At 43.5% G+C, this 18416-nt stretch overlaps 1 protein-coding gene across 1 annotated transcript in view; it reads left to right on the top strand.

The window, feature by feature from the left end:
• The window catches only part of LOC125705284 (serine/threonine-protein kinase 32B-like), a 53042-nt gene that overhangs the window by 11502 nt on the left and 23124 nt on the right, over positions 1-18416 (top strand). Inside the window, exons 2-4 of the mRNA XM_048971760.1 lie at positions 329-384; positions 5049-5200; positions 14192-14365. Of these exons, the coding sequence (XP_048827717.1) occupies positions 329-384; positions 5049-5200; positions 14192-14365 (382 nt within the window). The remainder of the gene's footprint in view (positions 1-328; positions 385-5048; positions 5201-14191; positions 14366-18416) is intronic.

Raw genomic sequence — 18416 nt, 5'->3', positions numbered from 1 at the left:
AGCAAATGCATCACTTTCAGCCTGATGGTTTTTCTGTATTTTTATATCAGTGTGCTTATCTTGCAGTATAAGTCACTTCTACAGCACAAAATTCACACAACCAGCTGCCCTTTGATCAAAGCATTATAGCTTTATACTGAAGCATTATACATAAGCATTATACTGAAGATTCCCCTAAAGTCTTTGATTACCATTCTTGTTCCTTAATGGCTTTTCCTGCTGCCCAAAAATTTTGAGTCATTTATTTTGTTGTATAAAAATCTCCTGTTGATGTGGAATGTATTATATATATTAAAATTAACCTCGAATGCTTTTCATTTTCTTCCAGTTAACTTTGACCACTTCCAGATTCTCAGAGCCATTGGGAAGGGAAGCTTTGGGAAGGTAAGTGAACAATGATCCTCTGACAGCCAAAACACACCAGAATATCACTCCCAACAGTATAAAGAACAGGACTGTGTATCTGCCCATTCGTAGATATGCTGTGTTTCCAGGCTATATGGTGTATGGAGTCTCTTAGTTTTTCCACCAACTCTGAATGACTCACATTGGAGAAAAACACCTGAAGAACATTCAGAGCCTTGGTGTTAATTATGTGGCATAAATCAGTGCTGGTCCATTGTTTTACCTCCATTTGGTTTTAATATGTCATATACAGTATGAATAGTGGTGATGAATGACTGACCCACACATTAAGATTTTGTGCGTAAGTTTGGTGCTGGTCTAATGCCTGCCATCCACCACGACTGATCTTACGTGGAAACGTCATGTTTAATTGTGCCTGTAAAAAGAAAATTGTGACCATAATTAGTGAGAATAGTGTGGTACCATGCAATGCAGTATTTGATAATGGATGTCAGAGTATAAATAAACATACAGTGTAGCACTGAAACAGGCAGCACTGTCTTTCTGCATCACTGTCACTGCCCAAGTCACATCTTTCCGTGACGTTGTCAGTACTTGACGTTGACTGCCAGGCAAAGGAAGCTCTCTAGAGCTGTAGCAAATGGCTTAACGCCGTACAAATGCCTTCTGTGCTCCACACAGTTGGGTAACAAAGGGCAGCTCGTTAGGGATATTTGGCACAGTCGTCATGGTGATGTACACACGTCAACTCCCTGCCGTTTCAATTGAGACTTTGAAAGGAGATGACGGCAGGAATGAGTGGCTGGAAAGGCTTCCGTCACAGTTTGGATCTGCCGTGGACATATTGTTGCACACACACACACACGCACACACACACACACACACACACACACACACACATATATATAAATCATTCTTTCATTTGCTGAAAATGAAAAGTGAAAATACGCTTTATTAAGTGAATTGTTGACAATATATTGAATCTATTCTGGGGCAATTCAAGTTAAAATTAGATGACCAGCGAAACTGGCAAAACCTCACCAGCAATTCTTAAATAAACACAGACACAAATGCACAGGCTTCAACATTTCCATCAAAAGGCAGACACACATGCTGACACCTACCTGCATCCACCTTACACGAATACACACACACACATACCCTGTAACCCATGCACAAATGAACCCATTCACGAGTACAAAAACCACACCATGAACATAAAACTCATGTTATGTACAAGTCTCTGTGGGGGGCATGACTGTCCCTACAGCGTGTTTCAATTTTCGTTTTATCTTCATCTTTCAACTCTATACTGGGTTGACCTACCTCCCATGCCACATATATGTCCCTGATAAAAGACATGCATCCCTAACTAACCGCTTCTGTCACATTCCTGTATCATGGGGTTTCACTCGTCACCTTGACATCATGAGTGAAGTGAAGTCTGAATTAGGGGATACCTGAAAGATGAAATCCACACTTGGTGACAAGTGTGCCAAGTCACACTGCAGCTCACAACTGCAGAGCTAGTCATCCTATATCAATGTACGCAAAGCTCTCTGAGTCATTACTGTGACAAGACATAGTGATCTTGCTGGCATTCAATCAAGCAAGATTTCCATTATTGTGGCAGTTCGCCCTACCATGACTAACAATGGTTTTGTTGTATTATTTTCATCAGGATCAATTATTGAATTGTTATGCTCACTGTGATAAATAATGACATGCTTGATTTTCAATTCTGTCCATTCAGGAAATTGCAGTTTTTTTCTTGCTTGCCTGCTTGATGTTCGATAAATCATAAGCTGCAGTCTTCAGCTTTGTTCACAATGTCAGACGCCTTCTTCTAGTACATTTTCTTGTGCTGTATGGGGCCAGACACACTGTGTTATAAGTACATGGAAGAAAATGAAGCATTGTTCTGTTCTGATGATATGTGAACCTCTGCCTTGCCCTTTCTAGATGAAATGGCTGAATGTGTATTGGAGCACAGCCTACACAAGGACATGAGGCTTTTTAGAAATGAAACGTGTGTATACCACCGGTGCAGGCATCAAAAACAGAACTAGTTAGATATCAGAACTCAGAGCGATTATGCTAGGAATTATGGTCCCTTGCTGTGATATTCCGAGTCTGCAGGATATAATAATAATTGTCTATGTATGCATGTGTGTGTGTGTGTGTGTCTGTGAGCGGGTATACCTATCCTTATGGGGACAAAATGTCCCCATAACGTGATAAATATCCATTTTTTTTCCCTTATGGGGACCGGTTTCCTGGTCCCCATAAGGGAAAACTGTATTTTATAAAAATCAGTGACTGCTATGAAAAAGTTAAAAATGCAAAAACTCTTGTATTTTGCTTGGTTACTTATGGTTATGGTTAGGGCTGGGTGGGGGTTAAGGTTATCATACTGTAGTTAGCATTAGCTTTTATCCCATAGAAGTGAATGAGCAGGCCCCATAAGGATAGGTATACCCTACATGTGTGTGTGTGTGTGTGTGTGTGTGTGTGCATGTGTATTTTGATAGCTGACAATCGGTCTGTCGAGGCTCCTGCCTACAACTGTCACCCGAGCTACAATGCACCCCCACGACTCCCCCTGCAGGCGGTGGGCCCATAGGCGGGTGGATCCATGTTATTTTTTCAGGCAATGTCTGATCGGGCCCTATGGAGGAAGACCCAGCCACCAGGCGCCCGCCCTTGAGCTCCCGCCTCAGGCCTGGTTCCCGGGCGAGGCCCCAGTCTCCCCAATCCGGATGGGATAACATGCTCCTTTATTGCAGTCATCATAGGAGTCTGTTTGAATCGCACTTAGTCTGGCCGTTCACCTAGGACCAATTTGCCTGGGGAGACCCTACCAGGGGCAGTTGCCCTGAACAACATAGCTCCTATGATCATGGTTGTACACAAACCCCTCCAACATGATAAGGTAGTGGTTCATGGAGGGGTAGAGGAAGTAGAGCTGGAAGACTTGGAGGAGGACTTGCCCATCTCTGGGGCTGAGGTCAGTGAAATAGTCAAACGACTACTTGCTGGTAAGGTTCCAGGTGTGGATGAGGTTCACCCTGAGTTCTTGAAAGCTCTTGATGTTGGCTGTCTTGGCTGATATGCCTCTTCAACATTGCATGGACATCGGGGAAAGTGCCTTTGGATTGTCAGACTGTGGTGGTGGCCCCAATATTTAAGAAAGGGGACCAGAGGATGTGTTCCAACTTTAGGGGGATCATCCTCCTCAGACTCCCTGGGAAGGTCTATGCCAGGGTCCGTCTGTTGGTCAAACCTCAGATCTAGGAGGAACAATGTGGATTCTATCCTAGTCACTGAACAATGGACCATCTCTTTACCCTCGCAAGGATACTGGAGGGTTCATGGGCATTTTCCCAACCAGTCTACATGTGTTTGTGGACTTGGAAAAGGCAAATGAGCATGTCCTTTGAGAGGTCCTGTAGGGGCTGCTCCAGGAGTAGGGGAATGGGTTCCCTTGTTGCAGGCCATCAGATCCCTGAACAAATGGAGCAAGACCTTTCAGCTAAGGATAAGTGTTTGCAACGTATGCCACGAGCCTTATACTCTCAGGGCATACACATACACACACTATGGACAATTTAGCCTGGTGTAAGAAACCAAAGTACCCGAATTAAAGCCGCACAGCTTGAGGAGAACATGAATACTCCACACGCATTGGAGTGGAGGTGCGAAGGCTGACCTCTTAGACATCATTCCATCCATCTGTGCATCTATTTTTCAGTACAGAGTAAATGGGGATCTGGAGCCTATTCCAGTCAGTATAGGACAGAAGGCAGTGGTACCGCACTGAATGGGATAGCAGTCTGAGATGCCACGCTGCCCATAATTTTAATAGTGATCATTACAATTGTATAGTAATTGCTTTTGTTCAGAAACAAGGTGGGTTGCTCCTTCTTACAGAGGGAAAACAAATCAGACAGTAATCATTAACGTCTTTCAGGTGCAGGGACGTGCTTGTTGTAGGTGTGTGTCATGTAGTGGTGCACTGTGATTTGATGTTGCTGCGCATCAATAGAGGGAGTTATGTGTGGAGGTGGGTTTCAGTGTAAATGGACAGAGCTGGGTGTGCTCTGTGCAGGGGATGGGGATGGGGTCACTGAGATAAGACTTGTATAGGGTCGAGTTCTGTGGTTCAAACTCAGGTGAAGGACATGAAGATAATAATAATAATAATAATAATATAGATACAGGAGGCTATTGGTACCCTGAGTCTGGGAGTATTTACATGTCAGCTAATCGGCTAAGCTAAGTGACGCTAATGTCACTGCGAGCCAAGTGTGAGCACATCACGGCAATTTATGGCACTCTGGTACAATGACAGCGAGTGTCAGGTTTAACGAAGGTCCTACAGGTTCTTCACTTCATCCTTAAAAGGGGAAATAAACCTTTTGAACAGCAAATTGGGTCATTATTTCTACAAACCTTACTGTTCTCAAGTGGGTGAAATCCTACTTTGTAGCTAATGAGGCAGCTTTCCGCTACAGAGTTTGTGTATAACAATACAGTTATTCATTATATGAACCTCTAACTAAAACTCTTATGTTTTTTTTTTTTTTTTAAAAAAGAAATTTGATTTAGAAGTAAAAGTGCAGTTCGGAGGTGGGGGGGGTCTTGCATGAAGGAAGTCGACCTTTGGTCTTTGCTCCACCCAGGTATGTATCGTGCAGAAGAGGGACACCAAGAAGATGTACGCCATGAAGTACATGAACAAGCAGAAGTGCATCGAGAGGGACGAGGTGCGCAATGTCTTCAGGGAGCTGCAGGTGATGCAGGGTCTGGAACACCCATTTCTTGTCAATCTGTGGTGAGTTGGACCTCCCCCCCCTCCCAGCCCCCCCCTCCCAGCCCCCCCCATCTGAATTCTTAGCCTCAAAGACCAACCTTCTGTGCTGCATATTGTGTCATTGTACTTGAAAATGGTTTCAAGGGCTGCCAAAGTAACATAAGCTTAGCCTTCTTATTGCCTTTAGTCAAAGTATGCGAACCTTAAAAATCATGCAAAGGATCTTCAGTGGATGCAGTCCAATGCTGCAGTGGGAAAGACTGGAAAAGACAATTCAGACAATTCAAACACAGACTGTTTATCATTATGAGGCTCCTGCGTCGTCTGCCAGAGCATCTCCAAGCGATTGTAGTGCAGTGCTCTCGTCAGTGCAGAGTCTGCTGCATAAATCCGCAGGAAGCTAAAAACAGCAACTTAAATTCTTAGCTCACAGATCTGCACAGGCCTGCATTTTTGACCTGGACAAAATTGGCAGTTTTGCCATGGAAACCAAAGACGGCAGACAGCCAAGCCCTGCTGGGACATGTCTATAAACCCCAACACACACCAGTTCTGGATGGAGTGCAAATCTGTGTGACTTCCCTTGTCCTACATCCATCTATCCATCCATCCATCCATCCATCCATCTTGCATTTATCTCTCTATCTCTCTGTTTGTCTGTCCGTCCGTCCGTCCCTCTGTCTCTTTTTTTGCTTGGACTGGAGAGGGGGATTGTTTCGCTTCTACCCACAATGCCTTTGCTGGGCTGTCAGTACACGTCTAGAAAATGTTTTTGCGAGGGTCCCTGCACCATCGATAATTGGCCTTGGGTCAAGCTGTTGCCAGCACTTTCCTCACAGAAGGGATCCAGTTCAGGGTTTCTATTTGTTTTTTGTCTTTATTGTTTTTTGTTTGTTACTGATGTTTATCTGTCACTTTCAAAAGTATTTCTTGTATTGTGATGAGACAACATAAAATTGACAACCAAGACCACATTCTACCCACAGATATAATGTTGGGCTATTCAAATAGAATTACTCATTTAAATCATAAAACTGCAAAGGAAGGGTATTTTTAAATCATGATAAGAGTGTGGGTTTGTATGTAAGGCATTTTGGCCTGGGAATGTGGTTGCATGTAATATGCTGATCAGACATTCTGATGGGGAAGTATAGAGATAAGGGATAATCCTGGAAGTCAGACTCGAAAGTTTCACTCCCCATGGTCAATCTCTTTCAGAGGAAAATACACAATGACTTTTTATTCTGGGTGTGGTAGGGAGAGGGGCGTGGATGTAGATGGATGTAGAGTTTCGATCACTGGATTAAGTGAAGAGGGGGTGTGATTCCTGAGGCTGGCATGGGGGGGAGCCTGTCCTGGGGATGATGAGGCACCCTTGCTGTGTGGGTATAGAAGCGGTTAAGGCACCAGAGTCTGCTCCCAGTCAGGTCTGGGGCTTGATCCCAGATGGGATCCCCGCAGTTGAGTTCTGTTTCGCATCATATGGATCATGCTTCTTATGTTATGTAACAAGAAGTTTTAGAATGGACTAGAGTTTTAAATCGCATAGCTCTCTAGTTACTCAAGCTTACTTTAAAACGCTTGATCGATCAGCCATGGGCTAATGAGGTAGGATACAGGAAGCCAGGCCTGTTTTGTGATGGCAGGGAAGAGTCTGCCTTTCCACACATGTGCTTTCCAGGGTGACAGACTCAGCGCTTCAGGCTTTGACCCTGACTGCCTCCCAGCCAGTGATTAGTGCCTGCTGATGGCCTCCTCCTGGCATCGCAGCAGCCTGCACTGATACGTGGGCTTGGGAGCCCTGACGCTGGCCTGGTGGGTCAAGGCGCCATCAGGAGGCTCATACTTAGGACTCTCTTGAAGCTGCACCTGGCCTTTAGTCAGCAGACTCATTATCCTTCTATATAGTTAGCAGTTACTTACACAGCTTTGGGGATAAGAGAGCAAAACAAGCCTCCCTGGGGCAATTAGGGTCAAAGTGTCAATAATATGGGTGAAAAGTGCAGCAATGGGATTCAGGCTGACAACCTTTCAGACATACATCTACCCCCCTTAGCTACACACAGCCCCTGTCACCATTCCTTTCTTAGGGCTTCCCCACAGAATCTCTCTTGTTATCCAAACATTCGGCTGCACCCTTCGATCAGCTTCAGTCGTTGTAAGGTCATGACTGAGGACACACAATTGTGGCCCTTATTTCATCAGGAACACACCTCTGTTCTTGGCCTCTTCCACCCCTTCCTGTTTTGCCTCCATACCCTTCCACCATACAGCCTTACTCCTCTTCTTCTTACTAGCTGTTGATCCTGTTCATTTCCTTGTTGTTCTTCCATCGTCAAATTGCAACATTGTATTGTGCTCTGTCCATGTATGCTTCCCAAATGAAAGTTCCTGAGATGCACCTCTGAGATATTTTAGAGAACTGGTTGATCATTGGTCAACTGAGAGAAATTCAGGACACATTTATAAAAAAATGAGATCTATAGAAAATATACGTGACAGATTATGACAACTTTGACAACCATTTTGCATGTAATGACTTATACAATGAACTAATGCCTAGATGGTTTAGGGGGTAAGATATTCAACAGATCCGCCTGGGTCACATGTGTGCGGAGTTTACATGTTCTCCCCATGTCGTCATGGGGTTTCCTCCGGGTACTCCGGTTTCCCCCCACAGTCCAAAAACATGCTGAGGCTAATTGGAGTTGCTAAATTGCCCATAGGAGTGCATGTGTGAGTGAATGGTGTGTGAGTGTGCCCTGCGATGGGCTGGCCCCCCATCCTGGGTTGTTCCCTGCCTCGTGCCCATTGCTTCCGGGATAGGCTCTGGACTCAGGAACCCAGTAGGATAAGCAGTTTTGAAAATGGATGGATGGATGGATATTCAACAGAGAACTGCTATAATAAATTTTGATCAACATAACATAACTGACTGATGTAGGAATCAGCAGATGATTGTATATAATCATTTTCATGACATTTTACCAAATGAATGAGACTTCACATTTATGCACACAAGCGACTTGATGATGTAGAGATTGTACAGGCAGTTATGAGAATTTCATTTCTGATCTGAGAAATGTATCAAAGCAACTGAAATAAACTATTTGTAGAAGCACAGCAGTAAGCAGGGCATAGGAATATCAAAGAGGGTGAGGCTGGTCTCTAACCAGCCTCAAACCCATGATGATGTCCACTTAGCCCATTGAGCCACACAATGGCGTGGGGAAGAAGGGAACACAGTAGGTACTAAAGACATGGGATAGCCAGTAACCTGCTGTTCCAGACAGGGAACAGACATGGGGCAGAGACTAATCCTGACACTTTCTATTACTGGTGTCATCATAGATGATTGTACACCCTACTAAGGGGGACTTCAGCCACCCTAAAAACGTTATTGTTGGGGATCTGGGGGTAGCTTACTGGGAGCTGAGCCCACTTAAGGTTCAAATTCTACATTCACACTTTAGCATCTTCAGTGGTCGGAAGGTGCTGTATTCTCGCTCGGAATATGCGTCTCGATCCAGCACTGAAGAGCAGAAAGCGAATCTGAGGCTGTGGTGAGGGGGAGGGGTGGAGTTGAGGGTTTGCAGTCCTCAGGGGCCTGCACCTTCTCTCCGACACGGTGGATATTCTCTGCTCAGCCGGGCATAATCTTTAAGGCTCCAGTGATGCGCTGGCCCTTGTCTGATGCCAGCTCTCCTAACATCAGGCCAAGCTCCATTAACTAGCCGCATTGACATAGGGACGGATGACTCACGCTTTTCAGAGATCTTTTTTACCCAGAGACTGACGTATTGTCTCTCGAGAGGCCAACAACAGCAAATAAGTTCCATCTACTGAGTTTAGATATTTATCTTAAAGAAGCTCTTATCTCATGATTAATTGTGCGCAAAACGCATATGCAAGCCATTTGACTATACTGGCAATCATAAGCCTAACTAGGTGTTTATGGTTACTGTAACTAGTGAATGAATGCAAAGCGACAACATTATAGGAATATCATTCAGACCACCCTTTCAAGTTCCATTCTTTTGTTAAGTAGCTCCACGGGTTGGGGATCAGTGGCAGTCTTTGGAAGGCAGTGGGTTCAAATCCCATGGTCTGCAGAGTAATCATATTATGGCTCAGCCCTTGTGCAAGGCCTTTTGTTCCAACTGCTCTAGGGTTACTGGCTAACCCTGCTCTCTGATCCTCATTTGCATGTTGCTTTAGACGAAGTGTCTACTAAATGAGCATTTTTAAATATTAATATATTTATATATTGTACTTTAAATATGACTTTTAAATACAAGTTGTATTCACCCATTCTTTTATAAGTCCCATCTCTACTGTCCATAGGTTTCAGTTTAGCTAAGCACTTAATAAAAATGACCTATGGTGTTGTTTGAATGAATCATTTACATTAAAATTTGAATAGCTTTTCATTAAAATCATATTAAGCCAAATGCACTGCCTAAAGACTTATGCAAGTTTTATAAAATATTGTGGTGTTGGTGGCCCAAGCTCCGACTGGGCAAAATTTGCGTGTCCCAGCATGCCCTGCGAATGACTGTGGATAGCCCCTAGCAGTATTGTTGTGTGTTAATACTTGTGTTCACATTTGTTGTGTGTGTTCTTGCCTGTGTCTTATGTGAACCCTGTCCACTCCTCGCGTGTCTTTAGCATTGTGTATACTACCCACTGTGCGTGTACCTTACTGTCTGGCGTCTAGCCTCCCTGCTTTTCCTTATGTACTGTTCCGTTGGGGGCTTGTTGGGTGCTTGTGTAAGTCCTTGTAAGGGCATTAATAAAAAAGCCAGTTCTTCCCTACAAGCAGGCCTTTTCTATTCTTTGCTGCTGCTGCGGTTCTTGGGTCTGCCCAGAGCCACACTGGTGTCAGAAATGGAATGCTATAAGTGGCCCTACATAGTGCAGCAAGTCCACTGTAGCCTGGAATACCTGCAGGCAACACTGAAGCATTGAAGCGTTGCCATTTTACAACAAAGCTGGCCCGGGAGAAGCTTCTCTGCTGTAGGACACCAGTTCCACTTCTGGCCAGAAGCCCGCCCTAGACCAGCCAGCAGAAAGCACCACAAAGAGAGAGGCACCGCAAGAGAAACTCTGGGCCTCTGCAGTGCACCATGAAGCTGCCCCTGGCAGCCCACCAGATCCCCATATTACTGCAGCATGCCCTGAAGCTGCCCCTGGCAGCCCACCAGATCCCTGTGTTACTACAGCATGCCCTGAAGCTGCCCCTGGGAGCCCACCAGATCCCCGTATTACTGCAGCATGCCCTGCAGCTGCCCCTGGCAGCCCACCAGATCCCCGTAGTACTGCAGCATTCCCTGAAGCTGCCCCTGGCAGCCCACCAGATCCCCGTATTACTGCAGCATGCGCTGAAGCTGCCCCTGGCAGCCCACCAGATCCCCGTATTACTGCAGCATGCCCTGAAGTTGCCCCTGGGAGCCCACCAGATCCCCGTATTATTGCAGCATGCCATGAAGCTGCCCCTGGCATCCCACCAGATCCCCGTATGACTGCAGCATGCCCTGAAGCTGCCCCTGGGAGCCCACCAGATCCCCGTGTTACTGCAGCATGCCCTGAAGCTGCCCCTGGGAGCCCACCAGATCCCTGTATTACTGCAGCATGCCCTGAAGCTGCCCCTGGCAGCCCACCAGATCCCTGTATTACTGCTGCATGCCCTGAAGCTGCCCCTGGCAGCCCACCAAATCCCTGTATTACTGCAGCATGCCCTGAACCTGCCCCTGGGAGCCCACCAGATCCCTGTTTACTGCAGCATGCTGTGAAGTTGCCCTTGGCAGCCCACCAGATCCCTGTATTACTGCAGCATACCCTGAAGCTGCCCCTGGGAGCCCACCAGATTCCTGTATTACTGTAGCATGCCCTGAAGCTGCTTTTGTCATCCAGCCAGCTCCCCGTCCGAGAATGCGTCGGTAACTGAGGAAGGTGTGTGCTCCCAGAGGCTCTGCCTGCTTTCCAGCCGCGAGCAGTGGAGCGATCCCAGCCGTGAGACTGCCCAGCGGAGGCAGCAGGCTGAGGCTGCTCTTCTCAGTCATGAAGAGTCATGCCGCATACTGGAGGCCTGGCTGGCTCAGGAGCGGCATCAGCTGGATGACCAGTGACGGCAGAACCAGCAGGGCCAGGAGCAAAATTCAGCAGGAACAGGTCAACCTAAGAGTGTGAGTGCAACCGCCAGAAGCGCCTGACCGAGGCAGCAGAGGCGGCATTAAGTGGCCACAAGAAGGCGCTGCTCGGCCGGTAGCAGATGGAGCAATGGGAGCAGGGCAAGCGGAACCAACAGTGTGAGTTCCTGGAGCACGGGAGACGCAGCATGGAGCAGCCGCAAGAGTGGCTGGCGGAGATTGAGCAGCTGGGCGAGACCACCTAAGGTGCGGAGCAGGAGGCCCTGCAGGGAATCAGCCTGGTGGTAAACAGCTGATACACCCTAAAGTCACAGAAGATGAACTGAGGCTGGGGGGACCAGCACCATCAGATTTTGCTAGCCTCCCAGCACCCACTAGGAGCCCGGCTCCTCCAGAGATCCATAGCTGTTCCATGCATTGGCAGTCCCCGGAGAAGGGGTGTTGGCTGTGGGAATCACTGGGTGTGATGTTCCCCAGAGCGGGGGTCCCTGGAACCATGTCTAAACATGCCCCATGAGTGACTGTAAATAGCCCCCTTGTAGTGTTGTGTTATCCTTAATACTTGTTGTACTCTCCTATTGTGGCATGTGTGTTTGCTCGTGTCTTATGCAAATTCCATTTTCCCCCATTACATTTGGTTCAGTGTGTGTTTGGTGCTTGTGTGAGTCATTGTATGGGCTATAATAAAAGAACCTGGTCTTCCCTGGAAGCAAGCTACCTCATCATTCGGTGCTGCGACAATACTTCAGTCTGCCCCGTGCCACAATGTTAGTGATGTTATGGTGATAAAATGATTCTAAGTCTTGCTTCAGACTTATCTTACATCTGGCTAATGGTGAGGCTCATAGCATGAAACATACACTGAGCTGGGAAACAGTTCTTATTTTGTAGTTTTCTATACTGGCTAATCAAGAGGCAGTCCTTCAGTAGGGTCAAAGAGACCTGACTGTAGGAGGCAGTCATCATCCTGCATCTCTGACATCAGCAACCAGTCAAGGCCTGACAGATCATTCTGAATCCAACCGCTTATGTTTTTTGGGATTATGAGCACAAGGCTCAAGGTAGGAATACACCATGCATGGGAAATCAGTCTATTGCTCAGCACACACAGAATCCTACACAAGCACATGCTACAAGCAACTTAGAGATGACAGTTAACATAACTGGGATGGCGTGGCAGAGACAGTTTGCATGCTTTTCCAGTCTCTCTCTTGGACTTGTGGGGCTCAGTTAATAGTCAACCTTCAGGTAACATTTCCACAGCAAATTAATTCAACGTAATTGACTTCCCTAATCAATTCGCAATGCTGCCAAGCCAAAAATTATTATGGATTATATTTAACATGTGGCCAAACGTTCCGGCAGATTTCAGAGGAAAACAAATGTAATAGCTTGAAATACAATTTACTTTAATAATGACACTATATCATGTTCCAGTTGAGTTTCCAAAATTATGGGAACAGGCGGTGTTTTTATTGCTTTATTATCTTAATTGTAAATAAAAATGAATGTTGCACCATGAAAGCCCCCCCGCCCCGCGAGTCTGTCCTCCCATCAGCTGCTCCCCAGTATTTCCCACTTCCCACTTCCCACTCCGCAGCTGTGACACATGGGCCAGACCAGGATGTCCTCTGTTAGTCAAGGGCCTTGTTGTTCTCTGCTCTGTACACACCTCCCAGGAAACTCAGGTGTCCAAAATAACCTGGGTTTTGAATCATAGTCTCAAACATGATCATTTCCAAGATGCTTTTTTAGCTTGTTAATGATCTCCACAGTAATTTTCCCATATAACTGCCCCCTTATAATAGAAAAGTCTACTTTTTATCTTTGAGCTTTTATGTCAGTTTTTTACATTTTTAAATTTTGCATTAACAAGATACTTATTACAGAGATTGTTCATGTTAAGCTGTGTAGCCTGACATCGGAGGGCTGTGGGTTCTGGTCCAGTTTGGTTTTAGTTTTTAAGTCAATTGAATATGGAATGCAGGTCGAGGATATTTTTGTTCTAGTTATAAAACAAGAAATAAAGGAGCTTGAGAAAGACTTGCAGAGTTTTCTTTTTTTGTCAAACTATAAAGTATTCCAGCTTTAGGACATTTTAATGATCATCTGTCTTACCAAGAATGGATTTCCTTAGATGTTTTACAACAATGGATTTCTCTCTTTGCTAGGATTTATGGGACTGGATTCTTTTGATCCTAGTGTCAAGGAAATGGTTCCAATTAGTCTCTTTTTGTGTCATTATTGCACATACAATCAAATCATGAAAATTTTCATTCCACAGACAGGGAGTATATTCTTTCAGAGGTATTTGACCTTTAACCTTCATGAGGGAGGATCCTCTCCTGGACTGACATGTGACTCCAATAATATTTCATAGGTGACTGTGACATCACAACTAATATTTTCAGCAAAATGTCTTTGGCAAACAACTGGTTGGCCCTTGCAGGACAAATAAAGTGGCCCCTCTAGGACTCCATAGGGAAAAAAAATATTATCAGCTAAAGTGAATGTGGCACGGATATAATCAATGCATACATTTTGTATATTTTCCTAAAAAATGCTATAGAACTGACGATACTAATTATTTCACTTATTGGGTTAGTTTTATTTTAAAGCCATTTTTTCATTTTAACACAGGGGAATAACACTGCTGCGATGGGCTGGCCCCCCATCCAGGGTTGTTCCCTGCCTCGTGCCCATTGCTTCCGCAGTAGGATAAGCGGTTTGGAAAATGGATGGATGGAATAACACTGTTTTCTATGTATACAGACAGGACTTTCTTTGTATTAGAACAAGTCTGACGTCCAGCTTAAAGCAGTCAGATTTTCATTGTGAGTGGTGCCTCCTCTTCACCTTCCAGGTACTCCTTTCAGGATGAGGAGGACATGTTCATGGTGGTGGACCTTCTGCTCGGGGGAGACTTGCGTTACCACCTGCAGCAGAATGTACAGTTCAAGGAGGAAACCGTGAAGCTGTACATCTGTGAGCTGGCCTTAGCCCTCTACTACCTACAATGCTGCCACATTATCCATCGGTGAGTGCTCTTACCATGGCAACCGAAAACACTGACACACTACTGCATGTTCTCATTGTCATTATCATTGATATTATTGTTGCCATAATCAGATCTCATTGTTCTTATCATTAATGATATTTATCATTGTAATGGTTATTATTGTTGTGATCATATGAATGAACATATTGTTGAAGGCAATACTTATACCTGATGGTGTCACAGTAAAGAATCAAAGGCTATTTTCCTTGTGAATAAACCTTTGCAGCTTGTGTTAAACAATCATTCAGTTTCTTAGCCATCCCAGCAGTATAACTGCAGGCTGTTACAAAATACAATAAAAAATGCAGCAGATGTTTGTGCTATTGGAAATTGCTTATGTTGTCAAAATCCCATAAAAACAATTGTAATATATTTAGTGCATATTTAAATGAATTGCACATTTTCCCTTTTTTGGTTGTAATGCTTATCAAGTGAGTGACTGGTTTATTTGAAGCAAATGACTGGTCTTAAAGGCACCGCAAGCAAAAATAGAACTACAATAATCTAGTATAAAAAGCCTCTTTGAATTAAACACCAGTGATGGTATCTGTCTTGTAATTAGAGGCAAGGCTACAATCTAGACTTCTGCAGAAAACACAGAGAACAGACTTTAACTCTACAGCATATGCCAAGAAAAAGAATAGCTTTGCTGAATGGTACTATAAGCAGAAGATGAATCATTTCAAAACAGCAAGGACTCTGAATAAACAATGTAACAGAAATCCTCTCAATCAAAGTATTAAGTTTTGTTTGAACATTTACAGACCATCTGTTTAATTGATTAGGAAATAACTCAATTTAGTTCGTTATTCACAAAAAAAGGGTGAATAAGGGAAGCGATTTAACAACTGTTATCTTCTTGGCTGTTCAAAAGAGAAGTATCATTCTTATCGGACTGGTGAAAAAGCCCTATTTCGCCACTGCTAATTGAAGAAGAGAACTATTTTCACAAGATCATCCCTTGACATTATCTCTAACATGACTCTTTCATCTTGAAAAGCTAGACAGCCAAGCAGGAAAGACTAGCATTAGTAACAAGGATGACAAGAAATTGCTATTCATCCTACACTTGGCTGCAAGGGAGAATTGACAGGATGAATTATTATCTCAAAATCTCAGATGACAAGGATTTCACTATTGTCCTAATTGGAAGCGAGAGCAAAAAAGATTTGCTTTTCTTTTTAACATGTACATATATTTGATATTCTTACAGACATGCCATACCTTATTGAAGTGGTAAAAATGTTAGTAGCTCATTACAATGTGGATTTCTAACATGAAATTATGTGTAGTTAGTTAATTAACATAAACCCAATATAGTTTTCATTTATATTTATTTCACAGACATTTGTCCAAAGTGAGTACGAGGGAGGCAACACAAGTGTACAGTTATCAAGGAGCCTATTTAGGTACAAGTGCTTCCAAGCTAAGTTTCAAGTGAGTGGCTCATTAACAAGTGCAAAATTGCTCTGTTGTCAAATGGAGCCCTGTTTATGTTAGGAGTCCTCAGAGAATACTAAAAGAAATCTGTGGATTTCCTTTGCCGTTTAAGCACCGAAATAACAATCTCTACTTCTTCAGTACTGAACTACAAAGATGATTTTCACTCTACTCAAAAACTCACCTCTTGCAAAGTCCCTGAGGGATGGCAGAGTAATTCAAAAACTGCCATGCATACAGTCATCTGTATAATTCAAATTCCCTTGGTTACTCACCTCACAGATCCAAAAAAATCGGAGTATCCCGCATATATGAAAGGCTGCACATGAATCTCAGACATCGATTTTCCCTGATTTGTTTCTGCACAACGCATTGTCGTGGCTGCCTTTCTCTATCGCTCAAATAAATTGCAACAAACAAGCAGCTTCGACCATGAAATTCAAATAAAAGTGCTATTGACAAGGTAAAACTGTATTTAGGTAGGTCACTTGGCGGCAAGATGTCTACCTGTTGCTTATTATTGCTGTCGTGTACTGGTTTTGTAAGCATTGTTCATTTTTTTCTAGAGGGATTTTTGTACAGAAACAGACTTGATATAAATTTTGCCTCCCTCATGGAATCTCGGGATTATTGTTTGCTCAACTGAGTCAATCATGTTCTGTGGGGTTTATTTACTCGCTCCATTATACAGTTGGAGACCAGAGAATACACTGTAAGTAACCATGTTGGGATTTGTGCTCACTCTGCTAGAGATAATGACCCCCGGCTCTGCAGTGTCAACAGCAGCTCAGCCACACAGGACAGGCCACACTTACACAGTGGGCACTGAGGCGAGTCCACATTATTATCCTCGGCAATCTTGGTGTTGTTCGGTTCACTCTATGTCTCGTTGATCCCTTGGAGTTCTAAACTTGAGAGATACTAGGAGTTGTAACTGAAGCAGCTTCACATGAAGGACAACCATTGGTCAAGGAGAGGAATGTTACGGGGGCCCCGACAGTCATTGGCCAAAGGTTGGAACGTCACAGAGGCCCCAGCAGTCATTGGTCAAGGGTTGGAACATCACAGAGGACTCATTTTCGTAACTTGGCATCATTACCCTCAATGAACGGTCAATGTTCGTAAGCCACCCAGCAAAGCCTGAAATAATTACACGATGTTTTAAAGAGTACTTTCATTTTCATTCATCTCTAGGTTCCAGATTGTTTCTGAGTTTCTCACTCATTTCGTTCGTTTTACTGAGGTATCTGTTATCTCTGGAAGGCAATATCTTAAAAATAAACAAAATGCCAAAAACTATTAAAGGTATTATTGTGACACTGGGAATGATTTACTATAACATTTATGCATTTACTAAATATCTAGTCAGCCGACTATTAGAAGATGGCCAAAGATGATAATCTTGTCCGTGACTCATGAATACAATAATACCTAGACATTATATTTTTTGCAGAAATGTGAAACCCTTGACCTTCAAGGATTTGTCTAAATACTAAATATGACTATTATAAATCACGAATACCTTTATAAGTGATGTAGCAGATTAAGGCTTGAAATGCTTTTAATTGTCTTAAATTATTTAAATACTGTGGGATATATTATATTATTTTATCTAAAAAACTCAATTGCTTTTATTATTATGTATTTTGACTGAGGTATCAAGCATATATTCTGTTTGTTTTACATATTACCCATGTTATACAGAAAGATATTTTTGTGTGAAGTATACGAGTTTCTTTTTGATGACACTGGATGACTGAAATATAGGTCATCAGATGGATCAATAGTCAACAGTCTTGTAAAGCTTTAGCCAGTAGTTTCAGGACTGAAAGATGCTAGATAGGCTGATCAAGATCAAATCTCTATCAACCACCATTATCTCTGCAGACTTCTCATTTACCTCAGTTAATGAAAAAAGCACAGAACTGCCAGTTTGAATGAATGGATGCAGTGTTATTTTTTAAAGCATGTTTTCAACAGAAAAGGTATTTGCACAGGCAACCATATACTTTGTACAACAACAGTACCAAGATGTGGTAAAAGCTGCTTTTTTCTGGGCAAAATGTGAGAACACTGATAACCTCTCTAGGTTGCCATGGAGACTCATTTACAAAATGGGATCTCGGGTCTTTTGTAATTAACTGAACTATCTTGTGTTTTCTTCAAGCCTGAAAAAGAGTTCTAGAATCTGTGTTAAACTGAACAGCCGCTAGAAGCATTTGTTGTTTATTGTCTAAATGAAATAGTGTCCTTGAAATGCATGGACAGTGCTACTGTCTGTCTTGTATGCAGGCTGGATCCAAATTTTACTCATTTGAAAGTAGGCTAATTTATCCAAATACTCCCTAATGTGTTACAAGAGTCTAAGTAGTATTATAAGCAAAAGAGTGATGGAGTCATGGAATATTTAAATAAAATATGGAAGGAATGTGCTGAACTAAGGGTTTTAAATGAAAAAATTGCGAAGTACCAAGTTAACATACAGACATATTGATAATCAAGGATGAAATTACAGGTGTCCCTTACATGAACTGTCGGAGTAAAATATTCACATAATCCTTAAATGACATCCAGCCAGGATACTTGGAAA

This window comes from Brienomyrus brachyistius, chromosome 12 (assembly GCF_023856365.1).
Source record: "Brienomyrus brachyistius isolate T26 chromosome 12, BBRACH_0.4, whole genome shotgun sequence".
NCBI classification, from domain to species: Eukaryota; Metazoa; Chordata; class Actinopteri; order Osteoglossiformes; family Mormyridae; genus Brienomyrus; species Brienomyrus brachyistius.
The sequence above is the reverse complement of the archived record's forward strand: the minus strand, read 5'-3'. Positions and strand labels throughout refer to the sequence as shown.